General features: G+C 47.8%; 1 protein-coding gene and 1 pseudogene across 1 annotated transcript in view; one reads left to right on the plus strand and one right to left on the minus strand.

Moving 5' to 3' along the window:
- Nucleotides 1-208: 208 nt before the first annotated feature.
- On the minus strand, nt 209-2371 carry LOC124524022 (60S ribosomal protein L7a-like; annotated as a pseudogene).
- A 7452-nt stretch (nt 2372-9823) lies between these two features.
- The window catches only part of TJP2 (tight junction protein 2), a 78480-nt gene continuing 72955 nt past the window's right edge, over nt 9824-15348 (plus strand). Inside the window, exon 1 of the mRNA XM_047101795.1 lies at nt 9824-9969. Within this exon, the coding sequence (XP_046957751.1) occupies nt 9910-9969 (60 nt within the window). The 5' untranslated portion in view covers nt 9824-9909. The remainder of the gene's footprint in view (nt 9970-15348) is intronic.

Consider the following 15348-nt stretch of genomic DNA (forward strand, 5'->3'; position numbering starts at 1 on the left):
CCAATTTTTAACATATTGAAATGTTTTTTTCTCAAAGCACTTGTTTAGGGAGTGGGTGCTCTGAAGTTCAGTTAGATGTCAGATCGCATTTGCATCAAGGAGTCTCATTAACTAACCGGTGGCTGGAGTCAGATGGCATTTACTTTTTTTTTTTTTTGAAAGAGAACTTTTTATTAGTTCTATGTACAGAGAGTTTAACAGCGTGCACTCAGCCCGGATTGGGGCCCGGTTCTTTGGCTTTTGCCTTTTCCAGCTTGGTAATAAATATGAGCCACCGACTTAGGACCCAGGACGTTGCCTCCCCAGTGGCAGCAGATCCCATCGTTTCTGTCATCGTAATTGGTCCTAGAGCACCTAGTATGGCCGGAGCACCTAGTATGGAGGTGACAGCGGTGCAGGTCTTCCCGTGGACCAGACGCCCAGCCTGGCCTTCCCCTTGGTGATACAGCGGGGAGCCCCCATCTTACGACACCAGGTGGGCAGGGAGACGCCTGCTCAGTGGGAAACACAGCATGTGCAGTCACTACCAGCTGAACCTTCTTGTTTTCCACTAAGGTGGGGACAGGTGGCCTCTTAGTGGGGACATCCCCTTTGCTGGCAGCTTTCTCCTTAGCCTGGATCAACAATCTGCTTCTTCTCTTGCTTTGTCTCTGGTCTGTACTTGGTGGCCAGCTTAACCAGCTGAGCAGCTGTTTGGCAGTCCACGGTTAATCTCAGGGGCGGGGCGGGGGGGGGGGGCAGCATTACACATTTATAGAGAAGAGCCCTTTGCCGCTGCAGCCTGATGTCGTGGGGCCATTTGACAAAGCGGGAGAGGTCCCTTTTGGGCTGGATGTCTTGTCCGATGCCAGAATTCTTGGGCCTTTTCTCAAGCAGGGGATTGGCCACCTTCTTCCCCCCGGCCTTCTTTCCTTTCTGCATCTTGGATGGCTGGAGGAGAGAGCTGTGGCATTTACCTTTTAATGTGGTGCAGCAAGAGTTTCACAAACATGATCCCCCAGCACTCCGTTCGGCAGAAACCCTCCTGAGTTCTGTTCGAGAAAACCACAGTAGCAACAACAAGCCCCTGACCTGTGCCGTCGTCTGTCTGCGGTTGACAGTGAACGTGGCGGCCGGAGAGCAGTCGTGAGGATGAGCTTCACTCCCACAGACCTGCCCCTGGAGCCTCCCTGCCTTCTACTGGACGAGAAATTCAGGCAGCAGCTGTTTTCCCCCCTCGGAAGTTCAGTTTCCTCACCGCTGAAGCACAGCAATAATACCAAATATACCAAAGATTCACGGGCGCTGTGCGGCTCTGCGTGAAATGAGTTACAGCAGGGTTTGGAAGAGTTTTGGCACATAATACGCCTTGAATCAACCTTTGTTTATCACGCTTTGTTTGTTGTTGGTGGTGTTGTCTTAAGATTTTATTTTGAAGTAATCTCTGTATCCCCCCAACATGGGGCTTGAACTCACAGCCCCAAGATCAAGAGCTGCTCAGCTCTACTGATTGAGCCAGCCAGGCACATCTCGTTGTTGCTGTTTGTTGGGTTTTGTTTTTCAATGTTTATTTAATTTTGAGAGAGAGAGAGACAGCACGAGCAGGAGAGGGCAGAGAGGGAGGGAGACACAGGATCCGAAGCAGGCTCCAGGCTCCGAGCTGTCAGCACAGAGCCTGATTCGGCTTGAACGCACGACCTGAGCCGAAGTCAGATGCTCAACCCACCGAGCCACCCAGGCGCCCTGTTGCTGGTTTTAAATAGAGGGTTACTAAGTGGCATCTGTCCCTGAAAAGAGTGTGGATTTTGTATACCCAGCAGCGTGAGCAGGGGGCCCCAGGGCGCCCCGCCAGGGAGGACTCTCTCCAGTGCAGAGCCCGCTCCCCGGAAGGGCCTGTCTACACCAAACTGTGCCTGGGAAGGTGCTTCTAGGATCTCCAGGCCCACAGCTACATTATGCTTTGTCCCAATCCCCTGTCCATCAGGCTGAGCACACTTTGACCTTGCCTGTTGGCCTCAGCACGCTCGGACCATCCCCTTGAGTGTCCTAGGAGCCTGCACGTGGGCAGCCTGGCACCACGAGGTCCACCAGCCCTCCCCCAGCAGCAGGCCCCGGCCTCCCCAGACACCTCATCCAGCCAGCCCGCGGCTGACTCTGAGGCGCACGGCGAATTCTTCTGTCCGTGTTGTGGCCGGCTGACCCCAGCATGTGAGAATCACTGCCGGGTTCTCACACCGGGAGCAAGACGCTGGGGGTTGGGATTTGTGCCAATGGCAGAAAGAGGAGAGAGTGAATTGAAAGCCACCATCCGCTGAGAACCGAGAGAACTTTCTCTCCTGTTAGACTGACTGATGTTTTCATCACTTTTGCGCTCACTCTGACATCCTTTCATTGTGGTAATAACAGCATCCCTGCCAGTGTGTTACCAAGAGTAATAATAATAATAAAGTTAAGAAGGGAGAGTTGTGGATACTAGGGTCCTTTGCTGTCTTGGGCTGTCCTCGCTTCCTGCTGTGGTTCCTCCCTCGGCTTCCTTTAGCCAGGGAGACCACCCACCGCCCCCACCTTTTCATACCCCTGCACTCTGCTCTCTGAAATGCTTGCTTTGCCATAAGCAAAGCACTCAGCTGGACTCTTATGTCCCTGCTTTGACTTAAACTTGACTCTCTCCCGAGGGCATCACTTCCTGGTTGCGCTTCAAGGGATGCTTCCTGCTCTAGAGAGAAAGAGAAATCTAAGCAGAAGCTGGCTCTGTGGTCCAGGCAGAGAAGCTCAAACAAAGGCTCTGGGGCAGAAATACGCCTGGCAGGGTCTCAAGAGCAACAAAGAAAGGCCAGTGTGGCTCCGGGACCTGAGCTTGGGAGAGAGCAGGATGAGCTGGGTTTGGAGGAGGCAGCAGACTTGGAGGCTGTCTTAGCCAGCTTGGGCTCTAGAACGAAATGCCATGGACTGGGTGGTTTGAACAACAGACATTTACTTCTCACAGTTCAGGGGACCGCAAAGTCTGAGATCAAGATGCTGACAGATTTGGTTTCTGGTGGGGGCCCTCCTCCTGCCTTGTAGATAGCTGCCTTCTCCCTGTGTCCTCACATGGTCTTTCCTAGGAACATGAGCCTGGAGAGGGATCTCTCTTCCTCTTGTAAGACCACAAATCCCATCGTGAGGGCCCTACTCTCATGACCTAATCTAAACCTATTCCCTCCCAAAGGCCCATCTCCAGATACCACCACATTGGGGGTTAGGGCTTCAGCCCCTTTGGGGGGCTGAGGGAGACACAAACATTCAGCCCGTAATGAGGCCACGGCAAGAAGTCTGCATCGGTTTAAAAGCACAGAGTTACGAGATCTGATTTGTCTCATGAAAAGATCATTCTGGCTGCTTGGGGAGGATGGACTGGGGGATTGGATGCAGGGAGACAGCAAAGAGGCGAGTCCTGGAGGAAGAGAAACTTTCTAAAACTGAAACACGTGATTTTTCATAAATAAAATGCTGATGTCTTCATGTTTTAGAAGTGTCTTTGGAAACTCACTACTGAAGATTTTGGCGGGGTGGGGGGAGTTAATCTTTTCTCTCTAGATGATCTTTTGGGGATAAATATCATGTTGAAGAAATAACTTAATTTGTGTTCATGAGGGTTCTTTTGTTTTAATCAATTTTCTTTTTCTGTCAATATCAAATAGAATTTTATTTACTATTTTTCAATTAAAATAGCACTGTAGTAAGACTAATTTTTGTTTAAATTTTTCTGGTCTCTGGGGGTAGTCTCCTAACTAGCTCTTTATCTGTATCTGTGCATATGTCTGGAATGGCCACCTAATTTTGAAGCTGGTTATTAGGATTTTAGATGATTTTTACATTTATTTGTGCTTTTCTGAACTGTTTTGAATGCTTTATAACTGGCATCTTATTATTATTATTATTAATTATTATTATTATTTATCTTGCCAAAACTCACTGGTCTAAGAAAAAAAATGAACAAAACTGAAATTATTTTCTTTTTTTAATTTTTTTTAACATTTATTTATTTTTGAGACAGAGAGAGACAGAGCATGAACGGGAGAGGGTCAGAGAGAGAGGGAGACACAGAATCTGAAACAGGCTCCAGGCTCTGAGCTGTCAGCACAGAGCCCGACGCGGGGCTTGAACTCACAGACCGGAGTCGGACGCTTAACTGGCTGAGCCACCCAGGAACCCCCCGAAAATAGTTTTCTTAATTATGGAACAATGTAATTACCATTTCCTGAAGAGAAGAATGTCTATGTAAAAATTGGCAGTGACCTTTGGGACACTAACATGTACAAGTCTGGATGTTTAGGAAAGTGGCAAACTGGAGGCAGCTTTCTGCTCTTCCTATATAATATTAAGGTATGGGAACAATCCTGGAGACAGGGAGTCTGCAGTACTTGGCAGGAAATTAGAAACACAATGCTTTTAAACATAAAGCAAGAGTCTTGAGTTGCCCCAAAGGCTGAGGTGAACCTGGGGGTTTTTCTAGTGGATTATAACGCACTCCCCTGTTTGTTTGCAGGATTCTAAGTGCTAAAGGCTAGCTTGAAAATAATTTACTCTCTCTGCAATGTGTGTAAACCTATGACCATTACACTTAGAGTCAAGTTTGTTCCATTGTATCATATTTCTAGAACCATCATAGATTGCAATGAGGAGCGTCTCAATCAAAAGTCTGTGTTTCTGTGGGGCTTGGGGGGGTCATGCAGGACTATATGGGACTAGAAGCAGTTCTGTACATAGGTATCAGTGCTTTAACTAGAAACTTAGGATTTGGGAAACTTAGGTAGCTAGTCACCCGACCCTCCCCCCCCACCCCTCCCGCAAAAAAAGGAAGAGTACTTTCACAGACTTTGAGAGTGAGCAAGAGTGATATTAAATAAAAAAGTAAAGGCATAAAGGGCAGAGCAGAACTTTCGATGCCTCTCTCCTGGATGCTGTTTTAGTGGTTGTGGGGGATGCTGATGGAAGGAGTCCTTCACGTGAACATGGGAGGTTACTGGGATGGCTGTTTGCACTGAGAAGAGTGGGAGAAGCCAGCAGAGAGGAGGCCACTACAGGGGAGGTAAGGGAAGGCCAGGCCTGTTCTCCCAAAAGGTGCCCCTCCCTCGGGCAGAGTTTTAACTGCTACCTCCGCGTGTTAGTCATTCTGTACTTGAGCAACTCTCCCGCCTTGTCATCATTTGTTTACTTGGTTTTGTCTTGATCACACTGTGAGCACCCCCACTCCCCGCCCCCAGTATATATCATCTTTATCTTCTCTGTATCTACCCCAGGGCACACGGGTGGGGGGACTCCAGGAAATGTTTGTTGCAAGGAAGTGTCTCTGATTCCAGTCTGCCATTCTGCATACAAGCCAATTAAATTGTTCAGTTAACCTGGAAACTTTTCAAATGTTTATTTATTTTATTTTTAAGAGAGAGAGTGCGAGAGCAAGCAGGGGAGGGGTGGAGAGAGAGTGTGGGGAGGGAGACAGAGAATCCAAAGTAGACTCTGTGCTGTTAGCACAGAGCCCAGTGGGCGCTTGAACTCAAACCATGAGATCATGACCTGAGCCGAAGTTGGACACTTAACCAACTGAGCCACCCAGGTGCCCCAACCTGTAAACTTTTTATGTCAGATCCCTTTGTTCCCATTTAATGATACTTTATAACTATATTGCAAATATATATGTAAAAACATATATATATATATATATATACACACATGTATATGTGTGTGTCTTTATGTATGTGTGTATATGTACATATATATGTGTATATATATCCAAATCGTAATATTCTTGAAGAAATCTGATTAAAAGTGTTTATCACATTAATTCGAGGTCTTCAGACCAACTTGTTACAAAGATTTTATACACAGTAATGCATCCTGAAAAGTACTGAAAAATTGTCCATTACACAAACATGGCACAAACAATAACTACAATTTAAAAAGAGAAATGCACACAGCCCTATCCTGTCATCAAATCACGTTCCCATTTGCTTTCCAGTTTGTTTATACGTTTTCATAACTTCTTCATTGCCATCATAGGATAGATAACGTCTGTGTTCTTTTTCATCGGTGATTATATCATTATTCTCCTTGTTGCTGGATAGACTTGCTATAATTTTAAATGATAGCTTCATGTGCCAATTCAGTTGATCTGCTGTCATTAACAGCCCTCTGTGATTGGACACTGATGGTTTCCAGCCTTTGTTGTAATCAGTTGGGATCCAGTGAAGTGCCTTACCTCCCAGTCAGCCACTGGAGTCGAATTCCAGTCTCATCTTCCCCTTGAAACAGCCCTGGTCAGGATGGGCACTTGTCCTGTTCGTGGTGAGCATCTTCCGTTCTCATCTTAACTGACCTCCACACTGGTGCGTGTTGTTGGCGATTTTCCCCTTCTTGAAATTCATTCTTCCTTTGACTTTGTGGACATTGTTCCAGAGAGGTTTTTCTTACCTTTCTGACAGTTCCTTTTTGGCCTTTGCTCTGGGGACTTGAGTTTGCCCCCTAAATATTGGCATTCCCAGATATGGGTCCTAGTCTGGGTGGTTTTTTTTTTTTTTTTGCCTGTCACAGTAAAGGTTATTATGAAAACAGGCTGGATGGGTCCTATTTTTAATTCTCTTGCCTCAATCTACACAGTGTCTCTGAATATTCAGTCTCACTTCCTCACCTGACTTCAGCTTTCTTGATACATTGACGATCTGCAAATCTCTTCCTCCATCCCAGAGCCCTCTACCCAAAAATACTCAATGCCTAGTACATCGCAGATACTTGAACATCTCCACCTGGATGACCCTTAGCCCGTGAAGCTCAATCAGTCCTTAACTAAAGTCACCATGTTTCCTCCAGCCCTTCCCAAGACCTGCTCCCACTCCTGCATTCTCTATGTTGGTAGAGATATCATCATCTACTTCGTAGAGCCAGAAACCTGAGAGTCACCTTAGAGTCACTTCCCTCTTTCTTACATCATATCTAATCAGTCTACCTGCCTGCTGATTACACTGCCTTAATTTCTCTAGAATTGGCCCTTTTTTGTCTAACGCTGCCCAACCCGATAGCCCTGTCATCTCTCACCTGCATTTCCACAGAAATGCATTTTTTGCTGGTCTTCTCATTCTTACTGACACACCTCCCCCACTCCCCCTCTCTCCCTCCCCCCAATCCCACCTGCCAGATTCATCGTCCTCCAGAAGCTGACCCAAGGATCTTTACAAAATGCCGAAGCTAATCCCACTCCTACCGTGTTCAACAGTAGGATACAGCCCCTGCTTGCCTGGGCAACCTCACCTCCTGGCACCGAAGGGCACGTCTGTGGTCTCTTCATTTCTTGTTTCTCCACTTGTATTTATTCCCTTCACCTAGAAAGCTTTCCCCTTTTTGTCTCACAAACTCATTCCTGTAAGTGTCTTCTTGTCTGTAAAGCCTTCCCTGAACCCTATCCCCCTAGTCTGGGTGAAGAAGCCCTCCCAGAAGTCCCCAGACTACCCCGAGCTTTCCAGGAAAGCTCAGTGCTTTTGCAGTTTCTTATTATTTACTGATCGTCTGCTGTAATGGACTGAGCTCCCCAAGGTGAGAGAGAGCTTAGTTTTTTATCAGGGGGTCTGGCTTGATAGAAGTTCTTTGGAGAAACAAATTCTAGGAGTGGGGTTCGAATGTGCAACCCACATGTGAAAAATTATGTCCTATTAATTGCTTCTCCAAAAAGTTCTATTTATGTATAACTGCCACCAGCAATGCTAGTGTGCTCACTGAATCATGCCTTTCAACAACTATTTATTGTTGCTCTATGTCAGGCATTGTGTCAGAAGAATAGTATTTCTAGTATAAGACTATTTCATTATTTGGAGCAGTGTATAGCAATAGAACTTTCTGCAATGGTAGAAACATTCTATATCAGCACTGTCCATTATGGTAGCCATTAGCTGCAAGTGGCTACTGAGCACTGGAAATGTGACTCATGTGACACATTCGTCTGAAATCTTCATTTTCTTTAATGTTTGTTATTCTATTTAAACATTGTTTAATGTTTGTTTATTTTTGAGAGGGAGAGAGTGTGAGCAGGGGAGAGGCAGAGAGAGAGAGGGAGACAAAGAATCTGAACCAGCCTCCAGCTGTCAACAGAAAGCCCACTGTGGGGGCTCGAACCCATGAACCGTGAGATCACGACCCGAGCCAAAGTCTGATGCTCCACCAACTGAGCCACCCAGGCGCCCCTGGAAGCTTTTAAATCCTAAATCCCTAATTTTAGTTAATTTAAAATAAAATGTATTGAATACCCACATGTGAGAAGTGGTTATGTTGGGCAGTGCAGCTCTAGAGAGAAAAAGGAAATAGTTCTGCAGATGTTAGTACTACACTGTGGATTCCTTTCTTCCTTTTTAAATGCTAATGAATCAGCTCACATTACTAAGGTGTGACCAGTTCACAATCGCTATCATTGTTATTATTTGTTCGCACTACCTAATTTGGGAAACATTTTTTAAATCAGAGTTTAGGTCGGGGGAGTAACACCTTACACCGGAAACACGACCCCAACGTCTGTGTCTGGAGACTTGTAGGCAAGTGAGAAACGTCACTCACGATGCTTTTTAATCCAGAAGCATGCACTTAGCTCCCCAAAGGAGGCCAGAAGCCTCACACTTTCAGAGAGGCATCTGCTGGGCTTGTTTTTCCACATAAACTGCCAAACTTGTTTTGATCAGGCAGGAAGTGAAGCAACCTTTCGGGGAGAGAGCCTAGCTTCTGCATCTCGTCAGCGGGTCAGATAGGACATTCTACCTTTCACCTTCTACTTGTGAGCCTCGGCCGAGTTTTGCCTTAAGGGAAAGCAATTTTAAGGGAAGAGCGAGGTGGTCCACACTTTTTTTCTTTTACAGCGTGGTTCCCTTAAATTTCAACCCCCAAATTATGCTTTTATTCAGTGTACCTGTTTCGAGTCTCCGAATAATTTACATGCCTCTAAAATAAGGAAGCTTTTACTTCTCTTGTGCAGTTCTTCGTACATAGGAGACTCTAAAACGAGTAAATGTACTGATAAATCCTGCTTGGATAAGCATCTGTGACTTACTGGTAGTCTTTTAAAAGATGACGATGCGAGAGGCGTTGCAGTGTTTTTACTGGAGCTGTTGGAAATGTGATAAAAAAGAGATAAGCTGGGGTATATTTTCCTCCAAAGTCAAGTTTTATTTAACACGAACATCCCAATACCCTCGGAATTCCGGTCATCAGTTGTTGAGCTGAGACACGTGGGCTACAATGCCGTGTACGTGTCGGCTGGCTGGGCAGGCCTCTAGGCAGGACAGACAACTTTGGGGTTTCCCCTCTTCTTCCCTTCGGAAGAGAGCAAAAGAGGCGCTGCAAACCTCTCCAAAATGTGTTCGTACCGGATGCGCACGCGACCTCAAAGGAAGCGCCCCAGGACAGACGGGCCCGTCCCCCGGCTGGCCCCTGCGCTCGGAGCTCCCAGCGCTTCCCGGCGCGCGCCCGGAGCCCGACCTGCCGGCCTAGTGCGCGCCGCGGAGCGAACCATCGCGCCGTCCGGAGGGGGGGTAGGGTAGGGCGTGGGGGCCGCGGGACGCTCGGGCCCTGGGGGGAGAGGAACCCCCTGCCGCCGCCGTCCCCGCCCCCCTGCCGCCCCCCGCCGGAAGTCGCTCTCGAAGCGGCCAGCCGCGGAGACCTCGCGGGTTGGTCTCGGCGTGCTCTATCCCCCCGGCCGCGCGGGGGTGGTAGCGGCCCATTTGAGAGTTTCCCGGGTCCGGCCGCCGGCGCGGAGGCGCTGCGCTCCGGCGGGGGGCGGGCGGCGGGAGGCGGGAGGAGGGACAAAGGGGTGGGCCCTGCGGGCCGGCCCTCCCGCAGCCCCGGTTTCGGGTCCGAGGACTGATCTGCTGCGCGGACCTCGCGAGGAGCGGAGCCCAGGCGGGATTTGCGCCCGAGATGCCGGTGCGAGGGGATCGCGGGTTTCCACCCCGGCGGGAGCTGTCAGGTTGGCTCCGTGTAAGTGCCCTTCGAGTCTGCTCGGTTGGGAGAAGACTCTCGGGGGATGAGCGTAGAGCGCGTGGTGGGCTTCCTGTTGCGCGGTGGGCAGCTGCTACTCTCCCACCTGAAAGTGGGGCGGGGGGCACGGGTAGATTTCACCCGACCGGGTGGTGGCTCATGGCCTCCAGGGCTCCTTAATCCTTTTCTCTCCTCTCTGAAGTCACTTGGGTTTGAGATTAAGTCGTCAGGGAGGGTAGGGGACACGGTCCTGAACTCTGTCCTGGATCTCTGGTACCTTGAAGGCATCTCGTCCTGCCTGTTGTGTAGCCTGCCGTATGCCTTTGTGTCTTCCTTCTCTTTCCTACCACACCTACTTGATGCAAACTTACAGGCATGTGCCTGTGAGACAAACTTGACAACTCTTTGGAGACCGGGAGCCTCATTTTCTTTTTTAATCAGCTGCCGCGGTAATACAAGTAAAAGTTGTTTTCAGTGGGGAATGGAGATGGGGTTTTGGAGGAAGCCACAACAAGGGGGTGATGAATGCTTTCTGCTCTGGTATTATCTTACCTGTCACCATTCCCTTGCTTTTATGTCTTCATTTGTCAGGTTTCCGCTTCTGCACAGTAGTTTATAAATACTCAGGGTTTTGACTGCAGGGTTTTAACATTCTGGAAATGTGGACGAACTTGGGAGCGAATACTCCAGGGCTTAGTAATGGAATACAGCCTCCCACCTCTATTTTAGTTTAAGTTCTTAGGCAGCGCCGCTTCCCTGGCAGCTGTCTGGCCTGAGTAATAAATGGTTGTGGTTTCCCTGCAGTTCCCAGCGGAGACTCACCCCGTCGGAGAAACTGCCCTGTGACTCCACACTCCCTCCCTCAGCTTGGGGGATCCTAGCAGAGGGGGCAGGAGGCCCTCGGCCTCAGATCTTTTGGTGGCCTGTGCTGGGGGTGTGCTGATAATCCTTGCCAGAGAATCAGTCCTGCTTTGGCAGAATGGTTGGGGGGAGAGACTGAGAGGGGGTGTGTGTGTGGGGGGGGTAACATCACCCACACCTGGGAAGGAGATGCTTTAGACTAGTTGCATTTGTACCTGCCTGAGAATGAAATTTGACTCTTCAATAAAGTTTCAGGAACAACTTCACTCCAGTGTGGGGACTACAAGTGGGAAGAGCGTGCCCCTGTTGCTGTCTTGTCGGGGAAGCATGCAGATAATTAAGAATGATTAGGGGCGCCTGGGTGGCGCAGTCGGTTAAGCGTCCGACTTCAGCCAGGTCACGATCTCGCGGTCCGTGAGTTCGAGCCCCGCGTCGGGCTCTGGGCTGATGGCCCAGAGCCTGGAGCCTGTTTCCGATTCTGTGTCTCCCTCTCTCTCTGCCCCTCCCCCGTTCATGCTCTGTCTCTCTCTGTCTCAAAAATAAATAAAAACGTTGAAAAAAAAATTAAAAAAAAAAAGAATGATTAGAAATATTCCAGTTAGAAATATGGATGGGACGCTGTAGCTTCTCCTTCTCTGGGAGATGTGAGAAGGGGTGCTTTACTTAGGCAGCGGGGGCTTTGGAGGTGTTTCTTGAGCTCTTTCAGAGCTGCTATCAGAGATAGAGGAAGGGGGACTTCTTTCCTTGCCGTGGCTGCTGTAACTTTTTTGTGACCACACCGCTAATAACGAGCACCTGCCTGTGGCGGTCCCTGCAAGGGGTACAAGATGAGCAAGACTCCGTTTCTGCGTTCAGAGTCTGTTACATCTGAAAATTGTAGGGTATTGTGAACTCCGCAGACTCTGCTGGGATACCTGGGGCTGAGGGGGGAGCGTGCCATACAGGTGCGCACTCTGCAGTACAGAAATACAGGCAGGGTGCGATTGCCTTACACACCCTCCCTTTAGGGATTCTTTTTGGGAAGAAAGGGCCGCATTCGAACAGATACCCCACAGCGTAAGCCAGTGAAGAAGAGGGGGCTGATAACACGCCCACCTCGTAGGGTTATGTGAGGACTGCCTGAAATGATGGAAGGTGCCGGACATGAGGTGGGTGCCAGGGAAGCGGTAGCTAGTGATATGAACCAAGACAGGTGCTGGGTCCTGGGAGGTAGGATCTAGAAGTACAGGTAGGGGTTACCATGTCGGTGTCTAGGCAGGAGCTGAGGGAAAGAGAAAGAGTTGCTCACACTCTTGAAAGGCCTTGAATGCCAGTAAAAGACTTGGGGGGGGGGCGGCGAAAGTCCTAGAAATCCCTAATGGATCAGTGACTTGATTTTCCCTACAAAGAAGTGAACCAGTTTCTCAGTAAACACTTCACTCCCCCCACCCTACACTGGGAGTATTACTATTTTTTGAGGCTCCCAAAGGCTTAAGACCAATGAATTTTAATATCGCCCCCCTGGGGAATTCCATTTGCAAGGACTTATGTCTCCATTTGTTTAACTTTTGATCTAATTCTTTCTACATCTGACAAAAGGTTATAGCCAGCCATTTATCTTTTGCAGAAGTGCCTGAGAATGCAAGGGAGATGGAAAAAAAAAAAAAAAAGAAATCCCTGCAGGGACTTCAATTTAGAAAGGGTTTCTCTTCTGAAGGTATTCTTTTTAAGAGACAGGTAAGATTCTTGAAACTAGGCAGGGCCACTCTCCTCCTGTGGGCTGGAGTAAGTTCTGTAGTTTAAAAAGTCATGCAGATTTGGTCCAGGAGTGGCACAAAGAGTGGGTGGCGGGGGTGGAGTTAAGAGGAAGGGTTAGTAATCACTGCTGAAACTTTCAGCATACTTCCACCAAGAATATGAGCCATCGGGGAATTCCTTGCTTAATCTCTAAAACAAATCCCATTTAGGAGTTGTGGCTACGGATTAATTTATCTAGGTTGAGAGCTGACTCCCTGTAAAATGCCTCATTGATTAGATTCTGCGTAGTAATCAGGGAGCCAACAATTGCTGGCCAGATGGCCTCGGACTAGCCAGCCTTGCTGTTGAAAAGGCGTTTTCCATTGCAGGGGATTTGGGGTGTAGTGATGTAGGAGGGTGTGGGGGAGGGGATAGAGACGGGGACGTAAAATGATCATCTCGGGTATTTTACGAAGTTAGTTTCTTGATCCTAAGTCCAAGGGTCGGGGTATCAGAAACAGACCCAGAGATCAGACTGAACACCTATTTAAGTGGTTAAAAACTTCAAAGTTTGTGTGAACTTATTGAGGTTAAAAAAGAAACCTTCCCTACAACTATTTTAGGGCCTCCTCACCCCCACAGGAATTTTCACCGTGACCCTTGTTGGCAGAAGCCCGTATAGCTACCAAATGTATACGGGTCTAAGGGGGTGTTACCATTCCTATTTTTTTTTTTTTTTAAAGACCACGTATCAGCAGTGGAAAGAAGCGTTCAGGCGCTCAGTGCTAACGTGTAGCGGCAACAGCGAGTCCCAGGTTTGAAGGTGCCTGGGAAATGCACTTGGCTTCTCACTTCTGGAGCCCAGGTAGCTCCGCTTAGGCCTTCCCCTGATGGTGACAGTCTCATTCTGTTTGTAAGGGGCTTAGAGCTTTTCTCTTCTAGCTGGCCACTGCACCCAGAGGTTCATCAGCCCAGTAACTGGGAGCTCAGAAGAAAGACCAGACTGTTGTCAGGGAAAAAATACCTGATTATGTTAACGAAGCATTCTTTTTCTGTCCTGGTTTGCTGTTCCGCAAACTGTTTTCTAAAGTGTGCTACACAGACAGACTTAGAGGCGACCCGTTATTTTTCAGTGACTCTGCATGGATATTGTACTTCAAGACCAACACTCTAAAGCCAGTTACCAAACTCACTGATTTCGTGGACAGATTGTTTACTTAGAATGAGGCAAAGGGGTGCCTGGGTGGCTCGGCCGGTGAAGCGTCCGATTCTTGGTTTTCGGCCCAGGTCATGGTCTCAAGGTTTCGTGAGTTGCAGCCCTACCTACGTCGGGCTCCAAGCTGGCAGTGCAGAGCCTGTTTGGGATTCTCTGTCTCCCTCTCTCTCTGCCCCTCCCTCACTCATGCTATCTCTGTCTCTCTCCAATAAATAAACTTTAAAAAGAAATTTATGAAAAAAAGAATGAGGCAAAACTATGAAGGAAAGCAACAGGTTTGATGTGAGAATAATAAATTCTTGGGATGAATGGTATGAGAATAAGGTAAAAATTGTGAATAGAGCCCTTGAAATCCGAGTCTTGGGAAATACTGCTTAAAATATGAGTGTGACATTTAGTTATGGAGAGCTGAGTATACCTTGACCACACCTTCAGGAATGTCAGACACAGAACGACCCAGAAAAGCCAGGAAAGTTGAATTTGACAGGTTTTTATGTCTTACATGTACATCTTGCTCTTGCCTACCCGGCTCTTTTTTATTGCAGACAGTATATTTGTGAAGCTCTCTGATATCTTGCTTGATTCTCATTCCTTTCTCTGCTCCCCACAAGCCCTTCTGAAGACTTTAAGGTCTGTGGTGTGACTTTTGTGAAAGAATGGAGGAAAAACTTAGGTACTGCAGGGGGCACCCTCTGCTACGCAGTGCATCTTGCTGAAGAAGGGAGAGGACCAAATAGCCTCACATGTAAATGCATTTGTTTTATTTTATTTCATTTTATTTTTTTAAAGATTGTATTTTTTTTTAATTTTTTTTTCAACGTTTATTTATTTTTGAGACAGAGAGAGACAGAGCATGAACGGGGGAGGGGCGGAGGGGCAGAGAGAGAGGGAGACACAGAATCGGAAGCAGGCTCCAGGCTCTGAGCCATCAGCCCAGAGCCTGACGCGGGGCTCGAACTCCCGGACCGCGAGATCGTGACCTGGCTGAAGTCGGACGCTTAACCAACTGCGCCACCCAGGCACCCCTAAAGACTGTATTTTTTAAAGCAATCTCCACACCCCACATGGGGCTCAAGCTCACAACCCTGAGGTCAAGAGTTGCATGCACGCTTTAGCAACTGAGCCAACCAGGTGCCCCAAATGCACTTAATTTTTTAAAAATGTAGCCTATGTTGGTCTGTAAAATAGGCTTTAACAAGGATTGTAGTAGGAATTAGAAGTCTTGAGGTTAAAAAAAGAAAAAAAGTAACCCTGCCTTGACCTAGAGAAAGGAGCAATTGAAGTTCATGGTCATAGTAGGTAAATAAAACCAGAATAGAAAACACTTTGTTTCAGTCACCAAAATCCTTAATTGTGTGTGTGCGTGCACGCCTTTTACGCGAAATTCTAAGCCTTCAATTAGTAACTTGTACTTCAGTCATTTTAAATCCGTGCAGATATTTGTTGAGTGCCTCTGCCAGATGGTTACAGTTAAATCAGGTCAGGTCTTTAACCTTAAAAATATAATGCAGCCTTTCTTAATCACTTATACGCCTTCTACATTTTTAAGTAAACTCTACCCAGTCCTGTGCAACGTGAGGCTCAAC

This window comes from Lynx rufus, unplaced genomic scaffold (assembly GCF_022079265.1).
Source record: "Lynx rufus isolate CCGP_SWC_20201006 ecotype Redwood Valley unplaced genomic scaffold, mLynRuf1.p SCAF_10, whole genome shotgun sequence".
Taxonomy (NCBI): domain Eukaryota; kingdom Metazoa; phylum Chordata; class Mammalia; order Carnivora; family Felidae; genus Lynx; species Lynx rufus.